The 20,152-nt window shown below is 45.2% G+C and overlaps 1 protein-coding gene across 14 annotated transcripts in view; it reads right to left on the reverse strand.

The window, feature by feature from the left end:
• LOC117216607 (forkhead box protein P1-like) overlaps positions 1–20,152 on the reverse strand; it is a 245,886-nt gene that overhangs the window by 112,965 nt on the left and 112,769 nt on the right. For all 14 annotated transcript variants that reach the window (XM_033463463.1, XM_033463453.1, XM_033463454.1 and 11 more), the window contains one exon: positions 11,284–11,391. Coding sequence is in view for 11 of the 14 variants with exons in the window: in XM_033463453.1 (XP_033319344.1) it covers positions 11,284–11,391 (108 nt within the window). In the remaining 3 variants the exon portion in view is untranslated. The remainder of the gene's footprint in view (positions 1–11,283; positions 11,392–20,152) is intronic.

Here is a 20,152-nt window from a genome sequence, read left to right on the forward strand (position 1 = left end):
ACGTCGTTTGGCAATCTTAGGGGGATTCCGTGGATACAATGGGATCTCAATACATCACCTCGCCTAACCCAACGCCCACCCCCGACCCCCACCAACCGCCCTGTACCCCTTGGTGTTCCTCCTCTCGTGCCACTTCCTCGAACCCCCGCGTTCGTCCCGTTTGCACCAGCACCAACGAGCTTCCCAGATGCCGTAATAGCTTAGGAGCCGGCGTAATAGCTGCCACTGCCTTCCTAGAGAGAGTTATAGTTCAACAACGCAGAAATGGAATCGCGAGAGGAAGCAGCAGCAGCGATAGCAAAGTGTGCGGCAGAGAGAGGGAGAGAGAGAGAGAGAGAGAGAGAGAAATGGAGGATTGGAGAGACGAACTGCCAGGTGGAAGTGGTGTAAGTAGAACTATAGAGGAGAAGAGAAGAGGAGAGTTGCATGGAGACGGTGATGGAGCACACGAGAATTGTTATACAAAAGGACGAAGAGGGGACGAGCGAAGATATCGAGCCAAACGACAGAAGGATGCAATAACCACGACGAAGGACTAACGATTACGGAGACGCGGAATGTCGCGTACAGAACGATGCATCGCTTATTGTAATATTTTCGAAACGAGAAGAGCTTTCAGAGGAAGGAAAGGAACCAAATTTCACGATGAAATTGGGTCGTAGGACCTTGACTCAGCTTTTAATTCAATCGTGCAAAATTAAATGGAACGGTTAATCTAATAGTCTATTCTGTTAGCGTCGGTTCCTTTCTATGACTTCTCATTCAATTATTGTAAATAGAATGAATTGTAACTTCTTCGAATAAAATTCTTAATTTTCTTCGAATATATGGAAACGATAGCTTGCGTTCAACATTCGGAAGAGGTATATTATACGTTCCCCCAAAAAAATTGGCTACAATGACGATACAAAGAGAACGACAAGGAACGAGGATTAACGACAGTGCCGATGTAAAAAATAAATTCAAACGGTATTTATCTTTTATAAATTTTTTACCAGTTCGCTAGAATACGCAGAGTGCTATATTAAATCAATTGTCATACGGAAGAACGTGCACTTCACTGTCGAAGAGGAAACCGTAATCGAAGCGTTTCGAGAGCTAGCCACAGCAGCGAGCGAGATGGAGAATAATTAATAGCAGGGACACCGTGTGTAACGAGATATAAGTATTACTCGGAGCGAATCGCGCGGATCTCCGGCTGGTTCCGTGTTTGGAAACCTCCGAGTACTTCAAATACGTTTATCGAGCTTCAATTCCACCTTTCTATCTCCTAATACGGATGGATCGTAACGCGATATTCGTTCCCCTGAAACGATTTATTTTATACCCTGGTCCAGACGTCCGCGTTACATCGTCCTATACTTTATGTCCGTTCCAATGATCCGTAATATATAAATCTAATTGACGTACATACACAGTACCGGTTTTTGCATTCAAATTCCTTACGATCCTTAGAATTTTCTATTCCGAAGAAATTGTGAAAGCCGTAGAAAAGAATAAACGAAAGAAGAAATCAGCATTCCTCGCGAAGTAAAATTACGCGCGTCGAACATCCCCCTGCGAAAATTTGTTCGAAGACAAGGTCTATAGATGGTGGAGACGAACGAATGGAGAATATGGCAAAATCGTTGGAGTTCGATATCGTGCGATCACGTCCGCGTGCTCGCGCCATTTCTGTTTACCGTGCATCTAGCACGGATGCATTACGTGATGCTGAATACCGTAATCCTGCATTCCAGTCGCGAGCATCCTGCAAGGCAGAAAGAATCCCGTTTTGCGCCCCAGTCTGTCCTGTTCACCCCCCCCCCCAGTTTCCTCCCCACATGCCATCGCTACCTTGCCAGCTCGTGCCACCCTTCTCCGTCTCACAGCGTCGTCGTGTCTTCTCCCTCCAACCTCGTCCGCCCCCTGTACACCGAAAACGTAGAAGGTGCATATTCAGGAGAGTAGCTCGTGGAAACTTCGGGACGTTGACACCAGAAGCTGGATTCTGGATGGTTGGGTTGGACACAACCCGTCCGTTAACATAGTACCCCCTATGCGAAATTGGTAGGGGGTAGGTGGTACAGCCTGTAAGAGCAAGGCGAAGGGAGCGAGAGAGAAAGAGAGAGAGAGAGGGAGAGAGAGAGAGGAGAAAGGTAGAAAAGCAAGGCAAGGGGATGTGTCCCAGCTAGACGTTCCACGGGTGGAAGGCAGAAAATTCTTGGTCGACCGTCGTTAGACGAAGAGGGCCGTTATTACGTCGACCTCGTCGTCCTCCTCGTCGTTGTCGTCGTCGTCGTCGTCGTCGTGGCTGTCGACGTCGACGTCGTGCAGTTGTAGGCCACGTCGCCCCGTGGAAAAGGCGTGGCAACGTCGCGTTCGCGCACCTTTGCACCTGGTGCGCCGGGGAAGACACGCCTCCGTGGAATTCCTCTCTCTGGTCCGCCTACACGCCCGTTCCTCTCGTTCTCCATCTCTGTCACTCTGTTCGCATCCCTCTGCCTCTCTCGCTTCAACTCGTCCTGGCTCACTCGTCCATCCGTTCTCCACTCCTCCGTTCGTCTCGCTCGTCGAGGCTAAGAGAGGAGATCTCGCCGATCTCTATTCTCTTCTCTACCTCCCCCTCTACTCGCGCCAACGTCACCGCTACTGCCATCCTCTCTTTCCTCTATCCACTACTTCTGGAGCTCCACCACCAGTTCTATCTTCCGTAGCAGGGAGAACCAAGCTCCTCCACCACCACCGCCACCCACTACTACCATCGTATCAACTCCACCGCCACCACCGTCGTCTCCTCCTGGACTACTCCGCCGCCACTATCCTGCTTTAAAATCGTTTCGGCTAAATGCATGTGTGTTTCGTACGTATGTACGTACGTAGACGAAAATCCGCCGGTGGCTGAGACGCATGCTCGTACAGAGTAGCGTAAAGGATACAACACGAGGCAACCGGAGTATGCGTTCTATTCACACACACGTTCAAATGCGCGCGCAATACTCGCCTCCGCTCTGCCAGCTAGCAGTGCCATCCGCCCACTCGGTATTCACGCCGTTCCACGTGACCCCCCTTAAACCGTGCTTGTGCCCCTTCTACCAGCCAAGCTTTCGGGGGAAGGAAAGGAAAAAAGATAGAGGAAAAAAAATAGGGGGCGAAGCGGAGAGTTCGAGTAGAGGAGAGATGCTCGCAAGCGGGCGCGATTACCGCAGACTCGCGGAATCCCTTTCCGCTCCCCCTCCCTCAACCCCTCTCGTGGAACTTCCTTTTTTTCACCTCTCTCTCCTTGAGATGCGAACTACCGTCGGGACGTTACCGCGTACGCGTCTACCTAGCGGGAGAGCAGCAGGGGAAGGACGTACGTATTGATCAGGGCCAAGTAATGTCTGGAGATGCAGTCGGAATTACTTTGGGTCATTTGATTTCTATGCCCTGTCACGACGAGTCGATGGAAACCGAATTCATCCCCTTCAGCCTGTTCAGATTAAGTGCACGATTAAATGCACGTGTTTCGAGTTTCTCCATGGAGGGATATTCGCGAGACGCTCGATCGTCCTTGTAGTTAGATTCAAAGGGAAAACTTTTCGAAAAATGAGGAGTCACTCGTTTGGGTAAATGATCAGTCTGATACTGATTAGCCGCATTTCCTTTGTTCGTCGATTCCAACTTTTGTTATATATTGTCCGATGTAGCGAAGAAAAGAAGTCTACCCTGCGGACCAGGGGGGAGGAGTAACGAGCACAGACGAAGGAAATCGAAACTCTGCGGGAACGTTAAAGAAGTCATGTATGTACACGAACGAATGGGGAAGAGGCGAAGATAAAAGGGGATTTTCTCCCTTGATACGTCTCAGTGGAGGAAGGAGAAATCACGTTTGCGGGCTACGCGACTCGGACATCCCTTATCCCGAAGTCTGACATTCGTAACGAGCGGTCGGTAGGACAAAAATTACCGGCAGAACGTAAAATCAAAAACTATGTTTCTTTTACAACCCTGCGGAATAATGCATGTCGTAAAGCGGTTTCCTACGACCGAATCGAACCGCTATGCTTCCGCCAGCGACGGAGTTCAACGTGAAGGGACGCGCGATGCAGATTTAATTAAAACTCGTAGACCGGACATAGAATGAAAAAAATAGAGCAAGTTCATCGTCTTCTCGTGTATCGATCCTAGAAATTTAACGCGGACCTAAATTCCAACTAGCCCGGAAAGAATCGACAAAAGCTCTTCTCTATTCCAGTTAATTATCGCGCTGCGCGATCGAAAAGCGAAGTTCCGTCCTTGGAGAAACTAAAAGTCCAAGGACGAAAATTCAAACAACGCGGCGGTTATTAAATTAAAGATAACGCGATACCGGCACACGCGAGCGTGCTTAAAAACTTGGTGCCCTTTTCGCGCTCTTCGAGATCGAAATCGCAAGCTGCGAATACTCGAGCGTGAGATCACGCCTGTTGGTAATTATTTACCGAGTCTCGAGCCTCTCCTTCATTAAGACACTAATTACCGGCGTGCATACGCGTGCATGTAAGAAGTTGGAGCATATATAGAGAGAATCAGCTACTGTTCTGCTAGCTCGTACCTACGAACTTCCGACGTTGTAGCCCTTTCTTGCCGAGTACAGCGATATGGTGGAAACGTTCGCACGATCCAGACATCTATTTACAAGGTTGCACGTCTCGGTTACGTTGGCATACCTAATTCGACTTGACTCGCTTCCTTGGATTTCGTCGCTCGTTAATATCCGATCGAGGGAGAGATCAACCCTTATTATCGTCGTTTGCAGCATTTTATAGCATATGCCATCACTTTCTACGTAAATAGAAAAATAAATCGGAATCACAAGATACAATTTTCCTATGCGACGGAATTCTGTCCTCCTTAGTTTGTATTATGTTCGTTTGTAAAGTTTATAGCGTTTCTGAGAATTAATGTAATCTTCTTCTACTATGTATTCAACGGAATCGAGAAAAAATGAACAGATTTTCGAAGAATATTTATTCAATAAAATTTTGATCCTATGGAAATGGATTTCCTTTTATTTCGTTTAAATTTTCCAAACACATACTAGATTGACCTGTTTGAAAAGACACGATAAAAGATTCTTTGAAGTTTGAAGAAAAAAATCAACCAATTTCCACGTGATATATCGCGAAGGGTCAAGCAATAAAACAGGTTGAAAAGAGGTGTGTCGAGCAACAGCACGTGGTGTTTCGCGGCAGAGGCTGCGTTTCCCACGCGTGGGGGATGACAGGGGTGTACACGGTCGGCCGATCAGTGGGTAGAGGGGTTGTTTAGAGTGAGCGAAAGAGAGGAAGACAGACGGTAAAAGGGAGGAGGAGAGAGGCGTTGAGGAGGGGTTGAAAGCACGTGGTGCTGGCGACGCGCGCCTCTCCAGCTACGGCTGGCTGTATATCTATCGAGCTTTCCACCCCCAGCATCCCCCCCACTTGTTGTGCTTTACCGTGTTGTGTTGCTATGTTGCCTTGTGTATCGAGAAAGTTCAACGCCGGCTAGACGATGTTTCCCATCCAACACCGGCCGTCAGAATCAACAGGCTTCTCTCCTCTCCGAAAGTCGCTCGCCTCTCCTTCCCCTTTTCTCTCTCCTCGAAAGGAAGGATCGAAGAACGAAACTTTTTCAACAAGATTAAAATTTCATGATACGTACAACGTGCAAGTCAGGGGAATAGAATTTTGATCGGGACGAGAAAAAACTGGCCACGACAAATCTCATTTCGAGATTTACCAACGTGGCCAACTTTCTTTTGATTACGTCGGGGACGTTGCTTCGGGAGATCCAATATTTCTTTTTTTCTCCATATTACCCCTTCTTTTTTCGAGAAACTATCGTATTATCGGTAAGTAATTTTGGAAATTTCCTGCGAGGTAGAAGAATTAGATGAGACGTCTATTTTATGAAAACTAGTTGGCTTTTGGAGAGAATCGAGAGAGAAGAGAATTAGAAACGAAACTTTTCGTTTGCTAAATTCGCGAGACTCCAACGGTACCCAGTTTCCTCGACGACGTCTGCCGATCTTCGACCAGCAACTTCGTTGATTATCGAAAGGGTAACGTACAGCGATGCCGAGTTCTTCAAGGGGATGTATGATTATTGAACGCCCGTTCTCGGTCGAATTTTAAGGGCGGCAACCCTAAAGGGAATATTCCCGCCCTTCATTTCCTACCGTTTGTTCCAAACTTTTAATTTCGACATCAATCCCAAAAGCTTATATTGCAATAACTTTCAATTTACATTTCAGAATCAATCGCTTAGGCCACGTGTGTTTTCTGAAATAACAATCATTGTGTATATTCATACGTAACAATGGAAGATAGAATGTTTAATGTATTCGAGATGTGTTCAGATGTCGACGAAGCAATTTTCGAAACATTCGAAAATGTAGTCCACCATCTCGCGGTAAATGGCAGATTCGGGGATACGAGTGACTACCCCGAAGGAAACATCCCCCGAGATCTTTAACTCCGTAGTCCTTCAGGAGCTGGCGGGTTACTTGGTATGCAAGAAGTATAGCCATTCATCTCCCGATCTCCGGCAAAGGCCCGACCTCCGGATATAAATTAGCTTTTGTTTAGCATTCAATGCAAGCCGCCTTTTCCACTGGCCATGCCCTTGCTTTTGGCTGATCCACGGTTAGACAGCCACCTGCTCGAACCACCCTTGGCAATACGATGCAATTAATGTAGCCACTGGCTGCCTCTAGGTCGAGCCAATTAAACATTTGCGACTGCTATGAAAAGGAATCGCCCCCGACGTTAAAAGGGAATTAAATTCCCGAAGGTATCGGGATCGGAATTCGACGTAAAAATTTCCGTTTGCTACATCGTCGAGTACGTAAAAACGAAGGAAATGGAAAAAGAATTTAGTTATCGATATGTTGAACAACTTTCTACTTCCGACAGAATCGCTTCGTTGGAGGATTTTGAAATTTATTTAAATCCACACACTTTTCACGGCAATCTGTATTTCCGTGGCAAAGTCAGGGAACTCTAGAGTGGCGAATAATGAAACGTGCGAGCCGAACGGCTGAAAAATCCTGCGAGATAAGCGAGGAGACCGTAGAAACGTCGAGTACGTGAGGTACATTGTCCGTCGCCGAATCTAGGAGGTTTAATCTATCATTACGCGGCGGAGAAGGAACAACCGTCGGGGGCGAAAAGCCGCGGTAACTAGCAGGGAATAATTAATAAATGCGAGGATGCATTAGTATGCGTGGTGTAGGATGAGTTCGTGCGGGCCGTGAAGTCGAATGAACGCGGACGCGAAACTGTGTTTGAGAAAGGAGCGGAGAGTCGCAGGAATTATAAAATAATAAAGAGAAAATTACGTAATGTGAGGATCAGATGAGAATTAGAGGACAATGAAGACGGGGTAAACCAGCGCCGTCTAACGGGCTAGACCACCTAAAGGGGTGGGGAGGGGGTAAAAAATAGGGAAGGGGAGAGGCGAGCAAAGGGATGGGAAACGGAGGTCGAGGACCAGACGTCTTAATGTCTGCATCGTCGAGAACGCGTCCCTTGCGCATGACTATCTCTTCGTGAGCTTACATCTTTCCGATAAGAAGCTCCGCTTCTACGAATAAACTCGACCATTTCTAAATTCTTGTACTGCCACGGACTTTAAATTAATAACGTTACGCAAACATATACGTAATGGAAGCAATCTACGAGGACAGGATTTTTCCATTTGAAAGATCAATGGAATCTTTGAGATTTCATTAAAGAAGCGGTAGCTGGAGGGAATCGCACGAAATTTATCGGACACGTAGGAGGCGTGATCTCGTTCGCCTCGCCGCTAATCGGGCTTCCTAATTAGTAGTCAGGCGACGTATACCCGGCTGCGACTTTGTAAATGGTAACAATGTTATGTAATTAGGTAAAAAGTTCTGTAATCAAGAAGTAGATCTTCTCAGGCAAGACTCTCTCTCTCTCTCTCTCTCTTTCTCTCTTTTCGCCTCGAACCAGCCCGCCCCTCTCATTCGTATTAAAATAGTCCCGCTAGGAAAGCGTGCGTTGTGCCCTGCATATCTTAAAACCCAGGGGTTGCGAGGGAAGAGACAGGAGCTAAGATCCGCCACCCCCATCCGGTTCTGATTTTTCTCGCGATTCATATTGCCCACGGACGAAAGAGCGCTGCGGATTACGTTTCGAAGGAGATCGTAGCGTTTCAACCCCCTTTTAAATTTCATCGATATTTCCACGCGCCGAAAAAAAGGAAAAAAAAAGAAACATTTCCCATCTACCCCTTGGTTGGTGAGTGTACGTGGCGAGCGGTTTATAATACCGTCGCGAAATTCACCGAGTTCTAATCGCGTCTGCCGATCGGTCGCGATAAATTCAACCGCCTTTAATTATTTCGCAAGGCGCAGAGAACCAGCGCGGCCAGTTTATTCGAGCGGTTACGATGTTTAATGAAACAGGATCGAACGAGCCGGCCAGGTATAACGTTTGCACGTGCACGATCGACATTAGTCTTCCTGATATCATCGTATCGGGCGAGAATCATTCGCGAAGTCAACGAAACCAGCCGAAACTGTTGACGTCAGTCTTTCCAACGACAACCTGTGTTTGTGTAGAGTCACCGATGATCTCATTGTCCCGTACTCACATACGTAAGCGAACTAGCCTGCGAACGTTTTTCGCGCGTGTATCGTGGAATCGGGCTGTGTTCCTGGCAACCTATGCGCGTTTGTTGGCTTCTTAGAAAGCGACGAATACGTGTTCCAAGTCGCATGCATAATATCTCTTCTACGGGCATCCTCTTCCCGCGCCTAGGCGAATCATCGCTCGTTCTTGTGGAAAACGTTGTTTAACTTTTCCTTTATCGAACACGGAAACATTGTAACGTTACGTTAGAACAGCAAACGTGGTAAAAGAAGTAGAAGAATGGCAGAGATTTAGAACGAGTAATGCGGAATGTATTGAAACGATAGTCTTTTTGTACGCGTGCCAATACACGGTGGAATTTAGGTTCCTCCATCTATATTAGTAGTTCTACCCATATTTCGAATTACCTACAATTATTTAAATTAGAATCATTTTTCACTTAACTGAGAATCATTCGAATTCTCAAAATTGCACTATCGCAAATCTATAAAGTTTCTATAGAAAAACGTGAATTAGTCGTTTCGATTATACTGGTAATTCTGGTGTAAAATATATGGAACGAGGCAACATCGATTTCCAAAATGTAGAACAATCAAAATCATCCTACCTACTTTCGATGTAATTTTAAATCATCGAAACTTGCGATTAGGATTATTATTCTTTTATACGTCTCGCTATAGTATCTTCGTTTCGACGCATTTTAAACGAAAGGTAAACACGATACCTATGATTTTTTCGAAGTTCGCATGAAAAGTTCTCGATGAAATTGGTACGTTCGAACGTAGAAATAGAAGACAAATTGTAAGTCTGATCGCGATGCAAAAGCGATCTTAAGCGTCTTACATGATTGCGTGCAGCAAGGATACGTACGATATTCGTGGCAGTGTATCGGCACACTGACACGCCGAAACGAAACGATTTCAATAAACATGCTTGACGCACACGTACGTGCAAAGTGGCACGAATGGTTTTTTCCTAGAGCCAGCTACGTGCGTGGGCGGCATCGACTTTGCTTCCCTATCGCACGTAAAAGCCAAGATAAACGTTATTTATTTTTTTTTCTCTTAACTGTGTGTATACCAACTGTAAACTCGTGTGGGTGTGATTCGCACGTTGTGTCGTGCGCATAAGCATCGGTGAATGAAGACGTTGTATCGCAATAAGACGATACGGTTACTATTCGATAAAATTAAATCCAACGATACTTGAACGCGGATATTGGCGCCCGGATCGTCGATGTAAATCGCTGGTAAAATACGACGAAGCTGGTTACATTAACCACGTTGGCAATTGCGTGTTACGTTCGTTCCTCGTTGCTTCGTATCGCGTACGATTTAGATTGCACGTCACTCTCCGTTTATTTAACTTTACCAGCACGCGCATTATTTGCGTTACAATACAACGTTTACGTCACGGCCCCCTCCCGCCCCTCCGCCCTGGCATTTCGTGAAAATGTGCATTCTTTTAAATAACGATATATCAAGTTGCCGTTTGGCTCGAGTACATGGGTAAATAAACCGTCTAAACGATCCAATCGCGTCGTAATGCAAGTTTCACGCGCATCGTAGCGATTACGTACGCAATTCTATTCTTTCCTTCGTGCAAGACAAACGATTCATTGTTCCTTTGTAAGAGGCGATTACGTGAAATATAAAATCGAAAGTACTGGCGCTGCCAAGTCTCGATTTGACTAAATCATTCAATTGTATATCCCCAATTGGCGACGATTGGTACGAGGGATCAAGATCGAGAGGCAAATCGGCGAAGAAAGGAAAAAAGGAGAAATTACTTCGGGCGCGTAAAGTTTTCCCTAAATCGTAGGACACGTTTCGCTCGTTAAGGGTCGTCGACGGATAAGTAACGACGGCGCCGGGCGTCGGCGGAGTGGTCGGTCGAGAGAGTAACAGCAGGAATGGATGGGACGCGAGTTAGATGGTAGAGGACGCGGTAGCAGGCTGGAATTAAATAAAAATAAAACGCGAGATAATAACGTTAGCGAAGGAACCGAGAGCCCAAGACAAATAGCCGAGGGAAAACAAAGCGTATTATAAATACCGGGTGACAGGACGAGTTGGTGCGGCAGAGCGAGTAGCGCGAGCGAGTAAGAGGGTGGTTTTCAACAGGACCGAGGCGGCCAGTAGAAGGAAAAATGGGAGGGGGCGGGGGTTGGTTGGTGGTTGGCAACGACGACGACGACGACGACGACGACGACGACGACGACGATGACGACGACTACGAGAGGACGGTAGTGACCGTGTCGTGTCCTGCGAAAAAGAGAGAAGAAAACGCTCGGAGAAAAGCAGCGAACGATGCCCCTCTAGCATTTTTGCTACCTGCGGACACAATGAGTGGCCGGATTTCTTTTTCCGTGGTCGTTACTCACCCTCCCACCGAGGGATAGTATTCTTATCCAAGCCGGAATTACAAATTTCAGACACCAAGCCCTTGTGTCGGACAGGATTCTGACTGCGCGTTATATTCTCCTCCAAAGTGGCTTTGCTTCGCGCGCTCTTCTTTTACAATTACCCTATCTACCCTCTCTACCCTTTTCCTATTTTATTCACTCTCTTTTCCCTCTTTTCTTCCTCTCTTTTCTCCGCGTTCCTCCCTTTTCGTTCTTCATTTATTTTTTGGCGTTCGGACAGAAAACGGACGAAATACGTATGTATTGTGGATTACTCACACTGGGACGAGCGTGGCCGCGCGGATTCAGCTGCCAAGGAACCGTCGATGGTTGGAACTGTTCCTTTCCCCACGAACCGTTATCGAACGGATTCTCACCGATGTGTCCCTGCAAGAGAAACGTACGATTAGCATCAGCATTGTTTTAGATCCTCCAGAAACCTGTTCTTTCAAACTTCCAATCAGTCACTCCTTGATTCTCACCGAAGAAAATCAGAAAAAATTAGAAGAAGTTACATGGATCGAAGAGAAACTCGGTGGAATAAAATCACGCGACTCGACTTCTTTTTTTGGTAGAACGAGTCTCATTAACACGAAGAAGCAACTTCGCTCTCCGACAATTTCGCGGGAAAATATTTATTCCTCTCGCGGTATTTTCCTCTGGAGAGGCAAGCGAGCGAAGCCCTCTCGCGAAGAAAAGAGACATCGATCTCCGGGAGTTCGCAGTTTCAAAAGTTTTTTTCCTCGATGCTCCTCCACGCAGCGCCGAGCTTATTTTTGTAATATATTCCGCACCCTCCGCCGCCCTTTCTCGACTTTGCACCCCGTAAGCCTTATTTTTCTTTTAACTTTATTTCTAACCTAGAATCCCGCGACTGCGAGAGGTGGCACGCGCATAAATCAGCCGGTATAATGAGAACACTTCGTCTTCGGCCGGCTCGCCCTCTCGCTCGCAGACGCATCCCTTACGGGCCGCCTATTATATCATTCTTTACTTCGCCTGTGGATTTCTGCCTGCCGCGATTATATTAATATTCGTTCGCACGACTCGGGACTTTGCCCTCGATCTCGTCTGCCATCCACGCGATTTCGATGCGTCCATCACCAAGGGTGGTTTTCCTACCCCTCTCAAAAAATTTCTGTTCATTCGATTGCTCGATTCCTATGAAATTTTTGGCCTTGTTTTGTAAGATTGATATTTCGCGCATACGCACAGAAAGCAGTCGAACATTTGTAGGCGTTATACGAAAGATATTGAAATTCCATTAGCGTTGTTATGAGACTCGACTACCATGCTTATATTTGGCGCGTAAAATTTAAGTAAAACCGGCGTCACCCACCGGTGGGCCACATCTTCTTTTTACCATCAGGTGGCGTGTGTTTCACGCTATATACGTTTCTAATTTTAATTTATAAAAATGCAATTTAACGAAAACTGGAATAAAAGTCAAATATTATTGAAGAAGGTACGAACGAAAAATCGCGCCAGCGTGTTAAATGATTCTTACTTGACGCATTTTAGCGTTGGCATTATTTTCTTTTCTCAAGAATGAAAAATAGATCGATGGGTATCCATTTCCATAGCACAGTGTCGATAAAAATTAAAGTAATTTCAGAAGGTACTAAGTTGAATTGTCATTTCTGTTCAACGAATAAACAAACTTTCGTTACAACGGTCCGACTGTTTTAATAGTCAGAGCCTATTTTAATGATTCGTTAGCATGGAAGAACGAATGAAGACCGAGTATCGCAATTAGCTGTATTGAATCAGAGGAATTCCAGCATAATCAAAGATCCGTGGAATTAATCGTCGTTCCTATTACGTCCGATCGAAGAGGCTACAAATCAACGACTTGGCACGATTATTTTCTCACGAACTGTTAGGACGAATCGTCTAACAATCGGCGAGAGCTAGTCGTTCTGCCGTTTTATTCGACCGTGCAAAGAACTTGTTCCATAAGCGGCAAGGTACAAGGTAGAAATAAACAGTGGCGGTGGAAAATAATGAACCGGATAGCATATATAAATACCCCAGCGGCTATTGAAGTACATTGTGCGCTTCATTTGCATGAGGCAGCCGCGTTCTCGACGCGCAGCTGGACATACACGCGACAAAAGAAACGCGCAAACAAAACACGCAACGCGGCCACATCGTCGTGTGCCACGCAGTGGCCTAACGTTCCGCGTTCCACCTTCTCGACCGACGGTGCGTCCGATGCCATCCGGTATCAAAGCGAAACAATGTGTCCCTACACTCCCTTGGCTTGTAACTTATGCACACTTTCAGTCGTCGTGTTCGTTGTTCGTTCGTCTTCGTCGTTCCTGTCTGTCCCACATACCTTGTTTTCGATACAAAGTATGCTGGATGCAATTAGCTTGAACGCGATTCACGACGAGAATTTGTTGCCACGTGGACAGATGGATGGATTAACGAGCGACGAGCGTGAGAGAAGCGCATAAGTTGCCCGATTTCGACGATGCGTTGATAGCGTGCACGTTGGCGGAGCGTGATGTACGATAAGCGAGCAGCATCGAGCGATCGACTTTTACGTTTGTCAGATTTGACGGATCTCCCATTGGGAGTAGAAACATTTATCCCACAAATAAATATGCAGAATACGAGATAAGAATACCGGATGATGATATTAAGAAAAAATTGTACGCGTATTCGGAACAAGAAAAATTATGCAGATGTACTGTGGAGTAGAATCGAGTGGCAAGAGGAATCTTCATGGGCGGTGAAAACGTAAAAAGGATATAAAATTAGTATACAAGGCGGCAATAAAAACGATGATCGACGAAGATTACTCGGGGAGTTCTTCGTAGGACACTCTCTGACGAAATGAAACGTTTTATCGGTCGGCCGTGTCTACAAAGGGAGTGTGGGGGAGTCGAGGGGGTTGCGGAGGAGCACGACGGGGGCGCGAGAGCCAGTGATTGTAATCATATTTTCAGAGGGACGGATTTATGCAACGCACCGCGCCGTCTCTGTACATAAAACGCATTTAAAATTCTCCAGGCAGCCAGGAAAGGTGGCTCCTGTCCCTGTCGATAGAACAGGCAGCTGGGAGAAGGGAGGGGGGTCGTGGAGCGCCGCGGGGGTTGTAATTGGCAATATCTATCGAATTTTACAATAAATCTCACCGAGCCCCGAAGGAGAGCCCACGGGGGTGGGACGTAGCAATAAAACACCGGGTAGTATCGCGAGGGGCTGCCACACCATGCACTTAACGACTTATCTTATCTTGGAATTAGGTCGCGGTTAGAACTCCTTTAATCCGGGACCAGCACGAATGCCAACGATGTATTCGTTGCTAATTATAACCCGCAAATTCATGACGGCGAATGATTAATAGACTTTTGCGTTTGTTTCTTACGCAGGAAGAAACGAAGGAAGCTTCGTATTAATAGAAAGATGGCCTGTTCCAACGTCTTTCTGTCTTTTGTCAAGAAAATTAGAAATATGCAAATTCGTTGTGATTCGAAGATAAAATGGTACGAAAGAATCGAAGTGTTTGCAGCAATATGGAGACCAATGTTCGAATTGTGTTTGTATCGAAAGCGTAATAAAGGTACAGGTTCCGTACTGAAAAGTGCAAAGTTCATTATTACGGATATTAGTTCGCTATATGAATTTATAGAACGTTCGAAAAAGTAACTCGATTTTATTTCTTTTTTTTATTTGACTTCGTATCGATGTACGTTGGTTTACTCAAATTTCTGGAAAATAGGGCTACATATCTCTATTGCAATAGCTGCTACAAATGGTAAAAAATTCGAGATAGTTCGGCTGAGATATCTTTTGAAAACACGCTTTCATTGGATAAATGGCTGAAACGACTAGACCTTGGAAAAACAGGCGTTAATATTTACTCTGATTCGTGGCCTTAAACGATCCACCGGAGTGATGCAGTCACAGTCGTAATTAATGTTGACTTCACAGTTTAGAAAGTGTCCTTCCCCGCGCAAAGATAATACAATCTTTTCCATGAAGCGTGACGAATATGTATAATGTAGGAAACGCAGCAAGAATTGTATTCTAGAAAATACTAAAAATCTTTCTTTTACAAAACTCGCAATAGCCTTCGTCCAATGTTACCTATGAAGCGTGCGTGAAATTGTACGAACGACAAAATTCACGGGGCAAGCAAATGGGTAGAGGAGGAGTTAAGAAATTTCCAAACACACGAACGGTATTTGTGGCCCCGTCGATTTTTATCCTCGGCCGTTAAGTCTTGTAATGCCAGCAAATAGACGCGAGGCTCGAGCAAGCGGTCGAGCAAACGAGTTACAGCCGTGGGGCCTCTAAAAATAAATATGTTGTTTATTCACAAGTAAACCGGATGCCGTTGTTTGCTTTGGAGCAAATTGTTTTGTTAAGTTTTGCCGTCCGAGAGAGCGTGGCCTCGTGTGTGTGTGGGTGCTGTGTCCTCGCAGATGAGGAGCGAGCGTGTGCGCGAGAGAAACGGTTTACCAGGAGGCGGGAGAACAAGAAAGAGTAAAAAGGAAGAAAGAAAATACACGTGAAGTCAACCATCCTCTCCTCTGTCCGCGCTTTTTCCGGTACGTTTTGCTTCTACTGTTGCTAGATGCCTCCAGCTGTACGCAGATTCCCAATACGAATAACCGTTTGACGCAGCGTGAACAATTCCACGATCGATGAGCCACGAAATCGTGAATACAATTAAAATTATCCGACGGTGAAAAATTCGAGCGAATAACTCGATCGAACGAACAGAAAAGAGACAGCGAGATAGAAAAGAAGATAAAAGAGCGTGAAACGAAGGTAAAAGTGTTTACCAAGTAAAATCAAGGAAACAATTTTTGCATGAACGCTACTTTACACCTTTCCACTCTGACAGGACGAAACTTCGGGCGAGCATTTTACCGACATAAAGCGGTAAAATCCTACAAAGGCCATCACACAGAGGCCGAGTTACACGAAACCGTTCTCAAGACCAGAAAAACATGAACACGAGAGAGGGCCGCGAGAAAGTATGGGGAAGGGGCAGGTCGGGGAAAAAGGAAGAGAGAGTCAAAGAGGGTGACGGTGAAGAGGAGGAACAAGAGGTTGGAGAACGCCGGAGGAAGAGTCGAGAACAACGGTTGGGCTCGTCTACGGGTCGGGCTAATTACAAAACACAATTAAAATGGTATCACGAAAACGCGCTAAGTAATATCGTTTCAACGGTGAGTCGAGTTTAACCGGACACCCGGTACAGATTCGTAGATTAATGCTCTTTAATAAACAGACCCTACAACACCAGTTGTACACCGGTGTTTCTCTCGTCCACTCGCCTTTATCTGTTCGTTTTGCTCCGTTTTCCACGTCCACCGCGCGAAAACACGAACAAGAAGAGGAAAGAACGCTTCACCTTCGCTTTTACCTACGCGTGTAAATGCATTTTCGTCGCCTTCTCTCGTGTCACTGCGAGCCAAGTATCGTGATTTAAGCAACGTACATAGCCGCGAGCATATCTAAGTTTCCTCGTCACTTTGTACACAGTGACGTAGCCAAATTTGACGCCAACAGACCATCGTCTCGAGATTCTTCTTCAAGAGGGAGAAAAAGTTTGATTGGAATATGAATTAACGCGTTGTCCCGACTATGTTGCGTGCAGGCGAACGCCGTGCCTTCAGGCGAGTTTCTGGACATTGTACTTTCACTTTTATAACGAGTTCATTATGTGTGATTATTTATGGTAAACGAGCGTGATCGGCTGACACGCGTTTTCACAAGCGGATTTGCATTCGCGTATTGGGATCGGAGATGATCGTTGGAGACGTTAATTTTCTGATATAAATGATGGGATTAGAGAATTTTGAAATTGATCATAAATTTGAGAATTCTTATTATACCTCACGAAGAGACGTGGTTGGAAACAAGGTTGATGCTAATTTCGTCGAACTTTCGACGATGGAAACGAACGATGTTCTTCGATACCATTAGTCAAGCTAAAATTATTTGTGGTCGTTGACGCGTTCATTTGCTGACAAATACTTTTTCCCCAATTCCGAGTCGAGCGTTGTCGTCACGGCGAGACACTTGATTAAATAATTTGGCAAATGTAAATAACATAACGCGTAAATAAAATTAACATGTGTGTTCTAATACGAATATCGAATTTCTGAGGCATGATCGATATGCCAATGAGAATTAAAACAGTGTGTCTTCGAAAATAATAATTTGCACGAAAAAAGAAAACAGCAGATAAAATACGAGTAGATGAAGAAGTCTAGGCATCTAATATATTAAAGTTTCTGCGAATTCCGAGTAATCCTCGGTGTGAAAGTAAAACGTATGGCACGAGGCAAAACTCGGTTCCTTTATGGAAAAACAGTGAACGAATGGGCCAGTCACATCTGTCAGCTGATTCTAAGAAACTGTGAACCTGACCAGTTCTCGAGAGGGCAACAGCTTCTCCCAAGGCCACGCGCTATGAACACTACCGACTGACTGTTGGTGTCGTAACCGGGGTTCCGATGACGAAAACTGATCCCTAATGGAGCCTCGAGGGAAGCTCTGTTTCTTCTGTTCGAATATTTAACAGACGTCGCTGAACGCGAGACCACACGTATTACCATTATTATATGTACTTCACCGAGAATGAAAAAGAGAAAAGAGGAAGGAGAATTACGAGGTAATTACCGGGCGACTTTTTCCACCGGTTCGTACCGGTATGCAAATTTGTATAATTCGCCGTACGATGATACGTTATTTAGGCTGACCTAAATGCTGAATCGCAAAAGGGGTAGACGACAGAGTAGAGTTTAGTGAATAACCCCTTCTACAGTAGGTAGTCCGGTAATCTCGCAGCTAATCTTGATTTAATCCTTGACACAAGCGCTTAAACGTTTCACGACTAGAATTAAATAGCACTATTTAACACGGTGCCTGGGCGGATTTACGCGGCTGCACCGTTAGATCTACCTTTGCAACGGGACGTCACGAAAAATATTGAAATTAGAGAAAAACGGGAACATTGTTCCGATAATAATCCACGCAGGGCAAAGTCGAATTGCCAAAAGTTATCAAGTTTTCCATTCAAGTTTTATTAGAAATTTTTAAAATTTACGTTGTTCGTTTCGTTCGGTACGCGGGTCCTACGTATCGTATTTAATAATAATTTTTATTACGTTCGGCGTACGCATTCGACCTGTGTCTTTTGGCTATGTAGCGGAAAAAAATGGCAAACCATCGTAGATATATAACCGGGGACTGTAAACGCGGGCTATATGTAAATATAGCATGATACATTGGATACTCGCTTATAAACACCCCATTTTTATTCGGGTAACGTTTCGCCACCCCGCGACCGGCCTCTCCCGAGCTCGTTCACCCCCATGGTCCTTAGATAGCACCTCTTCTCTTCGAGAATAACGAATCCGCAACCTATTATTTTTGAGTTTTTCCACGGCGTCACGCGTGAGAACACATTTACGAAAATTCCTTCGAAAATTGTTCGCATATTTGCAACAAGATGTCGGTGAAATTTTAAAATTTCTTTAGGAGAGATCGCCAGGATATGACTATCGTTCAACGACGAGTTTATAGTTCAACGAGTCGGTTCGTTTAAGGGAATCTCTGTTTGATCGAGCGTCCCTTCGATGAAAAGGGTCTCCGTGATTTGCCTGATTTTTTCGCACGACCGCTTCTCAATCTCGCGCTAAACCCCACGAGGACCGCGTTGTATACTTACGAACAGATATTTCATTTGGAAAATCGGACCATCGTCGCGCAAATAAATTCCCTGAAAAGAGGAAAGGAGAAGAAGTCACGAAATAACTGTGTGGTAATGGTTGCAAGGTCGTCACAGAGAATTCTGTTCGCCTGGCGTTACCTTCATCCTGCGTAAGCGGAAGTTGACACCCTTGGACTTGATATTCAAGAAGAATTCGATGGTGTCCAATTGAATTTTTAGCCTGGTTTACAGGCTGGGCGACGAGGCGCGCTGTGATTGGCGTTGATTCGACCGCGACCTTTTCTCGCACGAATAATATTCACACGGGTCATCAGGCCTCTTCAAACATGGCAAGAATTTCCCTCCTCTGCATGAAAATCTCGGAAGTTTCCATCGAAGCAATGTAGGATGCGATAACGAAGTTAATTTCGTGGAATTAAAATACTTACGATGTTAATTACTTGTAAGTTCAGCAGATATGATCGTTAGCGGCTATGCGTTATGCTGTCTGTTTACTATTTGTGATTCTGCATCGTTCTCAGGATTCCATGGGAATAGCCGAAGATCCGGAGAATCCGACGCTATAAAATTCGCATAATTCTTGCCGCGCCCTATCATTCGTAATTCGAAAAATTCGTAATGCAGTTACACACGAGGATTTTATGTTCTCGTCGGAAATTACGGAACGTGAAAGAATCCTGTGATTCGTTCCGTGAAACTAAATATAATTGAGGTACTTCGTAGCTGATGATACGATCAATTCGGTAAATCGTGTCCATAATTTTAGTTCTTGTCTCATAGTGTTAGCTACGTTTAAATCGATAATTACAACGACTCCTAAAGAACCTTCTTCTTTTTATATTTACAACAGTTTATATTTTACAACTAAAGGTAACGATTGTTACTTCTTTTTAATTGTGTTATCTTAAAGTACATCTTTTCGACTTTCTACATAACAGAAAAATCGGAAAATCAACGAGATTTTGTTGATCAACGAGAAGAGTACATATTGATTAAACTCAGGATACAAGGAGAAAAAGATAACTGGAAGAATTTAGGTAAGGTAACGAGAGGCAGAGACGTTTCGACCGGCGATAAGATGAATCGTGATCGTTGCGCAAATCATAATGATCTATCCGATGGCAAAATTCCTGCGACACAGCGTGGCCGAGGTCACGTAGCCAACGTATATAACGAAACGGGGCGACGCAGAGAGTATAACCCGGGGAAACTGTGTATCTCCTTAGCAAAGTCGACGTAAAAATAATGGCGACGGGGCTTACGCGATTATTTATTATTTCATATACAGGACCGAGTCGATAACGGGCACGACGTTGCATTAGCATTTTTTTGTTGTTTAAAAATGAAATATATGACCTGTTGTCGGCGAGAGACTGGCTCGGCCTAAAGTCGTCTCGCTCGAGGGGCTCCTGATCTCCAAATAAGTGGCTATACGCGTTCCGGAAT

Source organism: Bombus bifarius, unplaced genomic scaffold (genome assembly GCF_011952205.1).
Source record: "Bombus bifarius isolate JDL3187 unplaced genomic scaffold, Bbif_JDL3187 scf7180000010271, whole genome shotgun sequence".
Classification (NCBI taxonomy): domain Eukaryota; kingdom Metazoa; phylum Arthropoda; class Insecta; order Hymenoptera; family Apidae; genus Bombus; species Bombus bifarius.